At 44.4% G+C, this 11279-nt stretch overlaps 1 protein-coding gene across 10 annotated transcripts in view; it reads left to right on the forward strand.

The window, feature by feature from the left end:
* The window catches only part of LOC106580110 (acetyl-CoA carboxylase 2), a 43348-nt gene extending 32554 nt beyond the window's left edge, over window positions 1–10794 (forward strand). For all 10 annotated transcript variants that reach the window (XM_014160783.2, XM_014160782.2, XM_014160788.2 and 7 more), the window contains 16 exons: window positions 34–156; window positions 308–577; window positions 1162–1259; window positions 1627–1747; window positions 1884–1994; window positions 3247–3390; window positions 3676–3796; window positions 3993–4089; window positions 4557–4653; window positions 5101–5236; window positions 5574–5751; window positions 5892–6004; window positions 7611–7765; window positions 8913–9083; window positions 9338–9474; window positions 9602–10794. In XM_014160783.2, coding sequence (XP_014016258.2) covers window positions 34–156; window positions 308–577; window positions 1162–1259; window positions 1627–1747; window positions 1884–1994; window positions 3247–3390; window positions 3676–3796; window positions 3993–4089; window positions 4557–4653; window positions 5101–5236; window positions 5574–5751; window positions 5892–6004; window positions 7611–7765; window positions 8913–9083; window positions 9338–9474; window positions 9602–9728 — 2199 coding nt within the window. In that variant the 3' untranslated portion in view covers window positions 9729–10794. The remainder of the gene's footprint in view (window positions 1–33; window positions 157–307; window positions 578–1161; window positions 1260–1626; window positions 1748–1883; window positions 1995–3246; window positions 3391–3675; window positions 3797–3992; window positions 4090–4556; window positions 4654–5100; window positions 5237–5573; window positions 5752–5891; window positions 6005–7610; window positions 7766–8912; window positions 9084–9337; window positions 9475–9601) is intronic.
* Window positions 10795–11279: the final 485 nt, after the last annotated feature.

The raw sequence follows: 11279 nt of genomic DNA on the forward strand, positions 1-11279 counted from the left end.
TTCTATTTGTTTTTTACCTTTTGTGTCTTATAGGCCCTCTTTAAGCTTTGGGGTCCGGGGGACAGCTACCCTAAAGACGTGCTGATGTGCACCGAGCTGGTGCTGGACCCGCATGACCGACTGGTGCAGATGAACCGCCTGCCTGGAGACAACGAGGTAGAGCACATAGCGTGCTCGGAACGACAACATATTCTAGTGTTAGAGACGAGCAGGGCCATCTTTCTTTTAAAAACCCCCTATGTTGTCCCGAACCCCCCCCCCTGGCAATCCTGAATACTCTCCTTGGCTCTCTATCCCTCTCTCCCAGGTAGGAATGGTAGCCTTTCGGATGCGGATGAAGACGCTAGAGTATCCCGAGGGCCGCGACATCATCGTCATCTGCAACGACATCACCTATATGATTGGCTCGTTCGGGCCCCAGGAGGACCAGCTGTTCCTGAGGGCGTCGGAGATGGCCCGGGCCGAGGGCATTCCACGCATCTACATCTCAGCCAACAGCGGGGCGCGCATCGGCCTGGCCGAGGAGATAAGACGCATGTTTCAGGTTGCCTGGAACGACCCCCAGGACCCTTACAAGGTGACTTATCACCAGTCACTACTAAACAGTAGATTCTACAGTGTACGTAAGACCTTTTTTACAAGGACTGTTCAGTTGAGCACGCCTGCTACTGAGTTGTCTTCAGTGGCCTTGTAAAAAGGTCTTTGGGTGCAGGTTTGTGACTTGTAAGGGCATACCATGCAACCATATACTTTATCTTAGTCTACTTGGTAAATATTTTCTTCACTCTTCTTGAACTGCACTGCCGGTTAAGGGCTTGTAAGTAAGCATTTCACGTTAAAGTCTACACTTGTTGTATTCGGCGCATGTGACCAATAAAGTTTGATTTGAAAGGTGGAAAAAAGTCTTAACGTTATTCCTTCCGTCTGTGTGACACTGGCAAAGCTGATTTTGTTACCATGTGCTGGCGGCATGGTCTACTGTGTCGGGCAAACTGACTGGTGATCAGAAGAGTGGGTGTGATTTGATTTTTCTCTGTGGGGCATAATGGCAAGGTGTAATCCTGTTGTAACCTCTTATCAGCCTCTACACAGACATGCCCCGTTTCTGTGTTAGCCCACTTTCTTGGAACTGATAACCTTTTTGTTTGTCTCCACCTGTAGGGTTTCAAGTATCTGTACCTGACGCCCCAGGACTACACCCGCATCAGCTCCACCAACGCTGTCCACTGCCACCACGTGGAGGAGGGCGGAGAGAGCAGGTGGCACACGCAAGCCCTTCACCTGAGGAGTAGACAACAAAGAAGGATCAATTAGTTAGCCAGCTGACTTTGAAAAGCAACCAGAAATAACTATTGATTTGATGGGACATTTAAAAAAAAAAAAAAAAAATGCTCAACTTAGTCTAATTGAAAAGTCATATCTATACCCATTTTCAAGCTTATCTTGAAATATCAAAATGTTATGGCAGGTCAGCTGGCTAACTCCTTGAACCTGCTTTGTAGTATACCCCTCTGGTGCTAGTCACCCTTATCAACTAGCACAGCTAACAAAGACAGTGTGGTATCCCAGAGGTTCGCTGACTGTCTCTCTCTGTCTCTCTCTCTCTCTCTGTCGACTGTACTCCAGGTACATCATCACTGACATCATAGGGACCGAAGATGGTCTTGGGGTGGAGAACCTGAGAGGATCAGGCACCATCGCCGGGGAGTCTTCCCAGGCCTATGACGAGATCATCACCATCAGCATGGTCAGGAGGACACGGACACACACACACACACACACACACATCTCTTTGTATGGTGTTAGATAACCCAGGTCGTTAGGCATAGCATGCCTCGTAGCTTATGTTGAAGCCATGGTACTGTATGTCCTGGGTACTGCAGGTGACGTGCCGTGCCATTGGGATCGGGGCTTATCTAGTGCGTCTGGGGCAGAGGGTCATCCAGGTGGAGAACTCCCACATCATCTTGACCGGGGCTGGAGCCCTCAACAAGGTATGTCTCTGTCCCGTCTGCTTGGATTCATCATGCGTTTTTGAACTCGGTGAGACTGACACAAGAAGTAAACACAGGCCCACTGTTAGGATAACTATGGAGCTCGTATGTTCAAAATAATATATGAAAATATGTTTTTTACCTAAAATACCCCTCTAACCCTCATACTACCAACATAATTTACATACATGGGTATGTAAACTTGGGTCATTTTGACAAGCAACAATCATCTATTAACTTGATAATAATTAAGACCTCATTAGACATATAAATAATGTTATCAGATTTTTTTCAAATATCAAAACCGACTTATTTTAGCAAAAATTTGTTAATTAGCATATTCTATAAAAACGAAAATATTAATGTTAACCTTCATTAATGTGCAGCTTTTTTCCCAAAGTACAAACCATATTAGTACTAAAAAGCTGATTTACCATGAATTGACTGTAGTATCATTTTGTTTTTCAGAATTTTGAAGTAAATATTCATTTTGACATATTGAGCTAAAAAACGACTGCATTTTAAAGGGGCGGTACATCAAAAATGTAAATATACCTAATTTTATTGACAATGTTTAATCCATTGATCATGAAACAATTACCAAAAATATGGCTTAATTTTATTTATTTACTTATCGTGAAGCCAGCATTAGCATCGCTTCTAGTGAAACAATGGGAGTGGTAGGGCCTATGGTAGGATGCTTCTAAAAGCATGTCCAAATCCTCAGTCACTTCAAACCAAATGTTATAGCAACCAAAACACCATTTAAAAAGTTGCACATATAGAATATTATAGGAATTCTGGTATTTATAAAATATTTCCCATAGAATAACTATGGATAACTTGTATTTATGTCTCCAGAGAAAGCTAGATTCAAATAAAGGTCCTATTTATCTAATGACTATAGGCGGATTAGGTGTTTTTGGCCAGGGTTCAAAATTACCCCAAAGGTCTTTATTTAAAAAAATATATATATGTTTTGTCCATATTGATACAGAAACACTAAACAATTATTTAGATTGGTTGAGAACAAGTTGATTGACAAAGTCAGGAAGAATTGAATAAATCACCTTTTGGGCTATGATCAAAAATATGACTCTTGTGTCAATGACCCCAGTATGACTGTTAAGGAGTCTCATGTTTCATAAGTAGTGGAACCTATTTTAAGTCGTTATAACTGCAATGTACTATAATCCTCTGGATATGTGTCGCGTTTCCACTGTCCTTGACAGTGAAGCTGTTGTCGTCACAGGTTCTGGGTCGAGAAGTGTACACCTCCAACAACCAGCTGGGAGGCGTCCAGATCATGCACAACAACGGAGTGACGCACACCACGGTGCCCGATGACTTTGAGGGCGTTTTCACTATCCTGCGCTGGCTCTCCTATATGCCGAAGGTACATTAGAAAAAGAGGAAGACCAGGTCTGACCCCATATTCATAAAGATTATCCGAGAAGGAGCGCCGATCTAGGATCATATCCCCTCTGTCCATGTAATCATATTCATTATGAGCGATTGGACAGAACTGATCCTAGATCAGCACTTTTACTCTGAGACGCCAATTTGGTAAGACAGCCCAAACGGATCTCGGTCCAGGCTGAAGATGTCCCGTAAGGGGTCAATCTCAGCCGACCAACCCCCAGATAGGAGTTGTCAGAACATTGTTCTACTCTGATTTCAGACCAAGCATTCTCCGGTGCCGGTGATACCACCCAAGGACCCAGTGGAGAGGGAGATCGAGTTCACCCCCACGAAGGCTCCCTATGACCCCCGCTGGCTACTGGCCGGGAGGCCCCACCCCAGTGAGACACACGCTGCAGCATACATAACCCTCTTAACTCTGCCCAGATTCTATTTCCCCCAGCCCCTGAGTTGATAGACATGGCTATGTCCCCAGTGCAGTGTACTGTATATTGAATTAAACCAAATCCAACTTTTTAAAGTGCATATAAAAAAAAAATGCTGTCAAAGACTAGACTTTTTGTGTGTTGTGTTTAGCTGTAAAAGGAGCCTGGCAGAGTGGATTTTGTGACCATGGCTCGTTCATGGAGGTGATGGGGTCTTGGGCCCAGACAGTAGTGGTGGGCAGAGCCAGGTGAGTGTACTGTATAGAGACCATACATACATGCATTCATGCATGCATACATACATACATGCATACATACATACATACATACATGCATACATACATCCATACATGCATGCATGCATACATACCCATATGTCTTCTGTAAGCATGTAACAATTTCTTAAAACCTGCAGGTACAATGCATTATGATGCAGTTTTAATACATTCATGCATTTTAAGACTAGTCATGAGCATGTTTGACCCCGTTACGTCTTACAATCATCTCATAATGACCCTTACTAAGTATCAGTCATTTCGAGTCAGTTGATACATGGAGAGAGAGGGACATAACATTTTAATTATTATATACAATTATCAAGGCTCATAGATGCTTATAACAACTTGTTCAGCGTTATACCTGCAGGATATGGAATCACTGAGATGTAGTCGTTCCGAAGGCAGACTGCCAACTAATTTGTAACACAACACCACAGGTTAGGAGGGATTCCCCTTGGTGTCATCGCTGTGGAAACGCGCACCGTTGAGGTGGCTATCCCGGCCGATCCAGCCAACTTGGATTCTGAGGCCAGAGTGAGTGGCTTTGTGTCCTCCATTATACGTTGTGTGCATTAGCGATTATGCAATGGACCTGCTTGTGTCGTATGCCAAGGCGACATGTTAGTAAACCATCATGAGTTAAGTTTTGATGCCGTTTGATAGTTTTCGAAAAGGGAAACGTGATCTGACAAGGTAATGCAGACTCATTCGACGCCTGCAGCAGAGTTTAACATCCCTCTGTGTGTCTCTCACTCTCACTCACTCTCTCTCTCACTCTCTCTCACTCTCTCTCACTCTCTCTCACTCTCTCTCACTCTCTCTCACTCTCTCTCACTCTCTCTCACTCTCTCTCACTCTCCCTCACTCTCTCTCTCTCTCTCTCTCACTCTCTCTCTCTCTCTCTCTCTCTCTCTCTCACTCTCTCACTCTCTCACTCTCTCACTCTCTCACTCTCTCACTCTCTCACTCTCTCACTCTCAGCTGGTGCAGCAGGCCGGACAGGTGTGGTTCCCGGACTCTGCCTTCAAGACGGCCCAGGCCATCCGTGACTTCAACCGCGAGCGGCTGCCTCTGATAGTGTTCGCCAACTGGAGAGGCTTCTCCGGGGGAATGAAGGGTACTGACTGGCCGACCTGGGATCAAATACTATTCAAAATCATTTCAAATACTGTATCTGTGCTGGATTGAGCTTGCCTGTTGCAATGGGACTACTAGGACATCTCAAGTGCAAGTATTGCTCACCTGGCTCTCTCCAGCCAGACTAAAGCAAACGCTCAATGCATTTGAAAGATTTCAAATAGTATTTGAACCCTAGTCTGGTACTGACTGGAACCCCCCCCCCCCCACTACAACACAGCGTTTTTTTCCCCCCGTTTTTTTTTCTTCTAAATCTCAAAACAATATTGTAAATATTGGTGTTACCACAACTGCAAGTCCGTTTTTATTTCTCTCAGACATGTACGACCAGGTGCTGAAGTATGGGGCCTATATCGTGGACGGCCTGCGTGAGTTCCGCCAGCCTGTGTTGATCTACATCCCGCCGCACGCTGAGCTGAGGGGGGGATCCTGGGTGGTGATCGACCCCACCATCAACCTTCTGTGCATGGAGCTCTACGCAGACAGAGAGAGCAGGTGGGCCTTTTCTTTAACATGGCAGGGCAGCTTCTCTCCGGAGTCGATGTGAATGAGCTGCTCTCTTAATCCTTTCCCCTTTCTACTCTCTCTCATCCCCCTTTCCCTACTGTCTCATCTCCTCCCCTCTCCCTGTCAAGGGGTGGTGTGCTAGAGGCAGAGGGCACTGTGGAGATCAAGTATCGCAGGAAGGACCTGTTGAAAACCATGCGCCGGATCGACTCGGTCTACGCCGGTCTGGCTGAACAGCTTGGTAAACAGCCTGGTTAACTCTTACAACAGTACCTGTAGTTCCACACATATGGGCATCGTGTTGTGTTTTTTTTTTTTTTGCATTGTAAAAAAAAATCTAAAGGTCACGAACAGTCAATCGTGTTTTTCAAGTTATGAAATTTGAAGGAAACCTGATCAAAGTATGAACAGTGACTGTTGCTTCTACATTGATAAAGTGTGATCACAAGGTTACTGGTCCCCTCCCCCCATGTCAAACACTTGGATTCAGGAGGCGGGATTATTAAGGGCATAGTGTGACATCACTCATTTTAATACACTGATGATAACGTGATATTCTCTTGCCTAATTTAAATAAGTACCACCTTGTAAATAAAATCGTAGAGGATGTGTTTGCAGACTGGCATTGTTTTATATAGCTAGATAGCTACTCTACTGGTGCAAAAATTTCACTGTGGGGTATCAGCAAATCAAATTTTAAGTTTACCCTGTTCATCTATGGCGAAGAGACTTAGGTTTCCCCTTTCATCTGTGTCTGGCTAGTTACTGGCTAGCTATGTCTTCAGCCAACTTGGAACAAAAGGGGAGGGGGGGGGGTTTGTTCAAAACTCTGACGCAGTTGTCAAGTCAGCACATCTGTCTGTGATGCTGTGAACCGCATCACAAGAGACATGCTAAACGGGAGATGTTGATGCAATTTCAATTTTGTTTGAGTTGAGTTGTGTATCACCAAATGATTTTGATGATTTTGCTCACGACATCCAATTTGCTTGACAGGCATTTCAAAGAGCTGTCAGTCAAGGTCATGAATATAAACTCCCTGCCCACTTTTCAAACGTCCTGGTAGTTAGCCATGAGAGAAAGTACTTTTCAGAATGACTGTTCAAGACCTTTAAAGGTTTGCCATGTCTACAGTCCAGTGGTGTAAAAATACTTTAAAGTACTACTTAAGTAGTTTTTTTGAGGCATCTGTACTTTACTATTCATATTTTAGACTTTTGCTCAACTACAATCCTTTAGAAAATAATATACTTTTTACACCGTACATTTTCCATGAAACCCAAAAGTACTTGTTACGTTTCAAATGCTTAGCAGGACAGGAAGATTGTCCAATTCACACACTTATCAACAGAACATCCCTGGTCATCCCTACTGCCTCTGATCTGGCGGACTTACTAAACACACATTTTTCATTTGGAAATTATGTCGGAGTGTGCCCTGGCTATTTGTAAATTTAAAAAACAAGCAAATTGTGGTGGCTGGTTTGCTTAACATCAGTAATGTGAAATGATTTACTTTTGAAATATTTAAAACCAAATAGTTTTACTCAAGTAGTATTTTACTGGGTGACTTTTACTTGAGTCATTTTCTATGAAGGTATCTTTACTTTTACTGTGGGTACATTTTCCACCAGTGCTAGAGTCACAGGGGTTCGACAACCATTCAGAAAACAGCTGGGTCGTGTTCATTAGGCACCAAACGAAAGGAAACAGGGCATGACTTCCTGGACTTGGCCAATAAGAAATGCTAATTTTCCGCTTTCCATTGCAAAATGTTTTTAAACATCTTTAATTCTGTGTCCTAATGAACATGGAGACATTGGTTAATAAATCCTTTTGACTGGCCAGGTACACCGGAGCTGACAGACAAACAGCGGCGGGACCTGGAAGCCAAGCTGAGGGCCAGAGAGGAGTTCCTGCTGCCCATCTACCACCAAGTGGCAGTGCAGTTTGTGGACCTCCATGACACCCCTGGTAGAATGCACGAGAAGGGTGCCATCACGGTAAAAAAAAAAATCCTCCCTTTGTGTTTTACTACAACACTCTGTGTTATGATCGTAGTTGGAACCCCCAAAAAATTTTGAATTGTTTCGTTCTGAACAGAACCCACATTTAAATTCCTTTCCACTGTTCCGACTTGCAAAATAAAGTTCTGAACCAGTTTGAAAACAAAAAAAGTAATGGTTTATATTGTTCCTGTCTGTTATTTTTTTACATTTTAGCTCAACATAAAATGTCTTAACCAATCAGTGTAGATTGAGCAGCTTGCTATGGAGCGGGCAAGCTATAGTTGACATGCAACTATAGCGAGATGCGACTGAAATTTTGTGGGTGGGGAGCGAGAGATGGTGGAGGAGGCTTGAAGCTCTGGGCATCTTATGACATGCATTATCTGAATTAGGCACACAGAATTATACCTACAGAAGAACGGCTTCTATGAAGGAACTTTGAATGTCTTTGAACTTCCAAGAGTTGGCTTAACGTTGGACCAGAGCTAGCTGCCTAACCTTTTTTTAGTTAATAAATCCAATGTGGAATGTGGTAACTATAGTATCCTTAACTAGCATGAAAAAGTTAATCCATTCTTGTCATTAAAAATCTCTCTCCCTAATTTCTGAGTCATGCTTGTAACGTCATTAGAATACAGTAGCCTATGCTTTGGAGGGGGAGGGGCAGGTAGCCACAGCTGGCAGGCAGACAGTGGAATACATTTCTGAGTGACAGTGTGAGGGCTTTGCGTAGGTGCTTTGTTGCGGTTTTTTTGGTACTGGAAAGAACGCTGGAACATAAAATAACTTTATTAACCGGTTGCCATTCTTTTAAAATGGCAGTTCTGTTCCAGAACAGTGTAGATCACTTTCGTTCCCGGTTCTGATTCTGTTCCTTGAAAGATTCCTTTCTTTTCCGGTTTTTGGCTTTGTTCCCTGAACTGGTTCCAACCCCTGGTTGTGATAGTCAATCAAACAATGGAAGGTGACAGAACAAACCCTGGAAAGCTAAATAAAGTTCAATGAGACCTCAAAGGGTGCACATGGGCAGACAGGAGGAGATGAATGTGTGATGTCCGGTCCCATTCTCCACACCTACAATGGGGCAGGGGAATTAGTGTCCCTCACTCTATGGTCTATGTAACGTGGTTGTCACATGCAGGACATCCTGGACTGGAAGAATGTGCGGAGCTTCTTCTACTGGCGTCTGCGGCGCCTCCTGCTGGAGGGCGTGGTGAAGTGCGAGGTCCTGCAGGCCAACCCAGAGCTGAGTGACGGACACATCCAGTCCATGCTACGCCGCTGGTTTGTGGAGACCGAGGGCACGGTCCAGGTATGGATGTCACAACGTAATGGCTCTGTTCATGTGATACAAGCAAGGTTATCCTATTGTAATGGAGTACCCCTGTCTGAAACATGTAATCCCAATTGTCACCCTCGGAACATTTAGTTATTTTTGGTCCAGTGTTTAAGACGTTGGGTTACTGCGTGGGGGACCCAGGTTCGAATCCCACTGGTTACACAATCTATTCCAATCCATGGTGTCTAGAAGTGTTTTTAGAGTTAGGTTCTGTGCTTAATTTCCAGGCGTACCTTTGGGACAATAACAAAGCGGTGGTGGAGTGGCTGGAGAAGCATTTGGCCAAAGAGGACGGCACACGATCCGCCATCAGAGAGAACATCAAGTACCTGAAGAGGGACCACGCCTTGAAACACATCCGCAGGTACACACACACACACACACATAATTTGCTACACTTGAAAGTACTGTGTGCATATAATCCTATGTATGTATGTGTGTGTGTACTGTGTGTATGTATGTACTGTGTGTGTGTGTGTGTGTTATCCCAGCATTGTGCAGGCCAACCCTGAGGTGACCATGGACTGCATCATCCACATGAGCCAGTCCATCACTCCATCCCAGAGGGCCAAGATCTCACACCTGCTGGCCACGATGGACGGCACCGCCCCCAGTTAAACTCCAGATCTGAGGCTGAGCTGCCCAATGCCTTACACAGGAAATCCCTGAAGTTCTAGCATAGGGGAGAGAATAGATAAGTAGGTCTGTGGGATGTGGACCTAGGGCAGGGGGACACATGCAGGATCTCCCCATCGGTGCTGCCTACTTTCTATTGTTGAGTTGAGACAAAGCTAAGACGCCAAAGAAGTCAAACGTGTCGAATTCTCAGGGTTAGGGCTAGTTCGGGCTGCTCATATGCTATAACCATGCAGCACTATACACTACACATGCACTACATCAAGGGTCCCTGCCTTGGGTAGATTATTATTTTTTTTCCGCGGATGGTCGGGGGGCCCGGAACATAGTTATAAATCATTTGTACACTGCAAATTGACTGCAACAATCCAAAACATATATAGTATTTGACATAAACAGAATTTTAAACCTTGATTTCATTGGGATACGATCACTTATGCCTCTCTATTTATGCGTGGGAATACTTGGGTACAGATACTAAATTAAAATCCCTTTGAGCTGATTTCCTGGCGAAGTTAGTCTTCTATGTTCAACAACTGAAATACATTTTTTTAAGTCCTTAACTTGGGGGGCCAAATAAAATCGCCCGGGGGATTTCGGAAAGTATTCAGACCCCTTGACTTTTTCTACATTTTGTTACATTACAGCCTTATTCTAAAATGGATTCATTTGTTTTTTCCCCCCTCATCAATCTGCACACTAACCCATAATGACAAAGCAAAAACAGATTTGGGGATTTGTTTTCTACATTTATACAAAAATAAACTGATATCATTTTTCATAACCTTTACTCAGTACTGTGTTGAAGAACCTTTGGCAGTGATTACAGCCTCGAGTCTTCTTTGGTATGACGCTACAAGCTTGGCACACCAGTATTCTCCCATTCTTCTCTGCAGATCCTCTCAAGCTCTGTCAGGTTGGATAGAGAGCGTCGCTGCACAGCTATTTTTCAGGTCACTCCAGAGATGTTAGATTGGGTTCAAGTCCGGGCTCTGGCTGGGCCACTCAAGGACATTAAGACTTGTCCTGAAGCCACTCCTGTGTTGTCTTGGCTATGTGCTTAGGGTATTTGCCCTGTTGGAAGGTGAACCTTCACTCTGGAGCAGGTTTTCATCAAGGATCTCTCTGTACTTTGCTTCGTTCATCTTTCCCTTGATCCTGACTAGTCTCCCAGTCCCTGCCACTAAAAAACATCGTCACAGCATGATGCTGCCACCACCATGCTTTACCGTAGCGATGGTGCCAGGTTTCTTCCAGACGTCACATTTGGCATTCAGGCCAAAGAGTTAAATCTTGGTTTCATCAGGCCAGAGAATCTTGTTTCTCATGGTCTGAGTCCTTTAGGTGCCTTTTGGCAAACTCTAAGCAGGCTGTCATTTGCCTTTTGCAGAGGAGTGGCTTCGCTCTGGCCACTCTAAAATAAAGGCCTGATTGGTGGAGTGCTGCAGAGATGGTGGTCCTTCTGGAAGATTCTCCCATCTCCACAGAGGAACTCTAGGGAGCTCTGTCAGAGTGACCGTTGGGTTCTTGGGT

Source organism: Salmo salar, chromosome ssa20 (assembly GCF_905237065.1).
Source record: "Salmo salar chromosome ssa20, Ssal_v3.1, whole genome shotgun sequence".
In the NCBI taxonomy this organism is placed as follows: domain Eukaryota; kingdom Metazoa; phylum Chordata; class Actinopteri; order Salmoniformes; family Salmonidae; genus Salmo; species Salmo salar.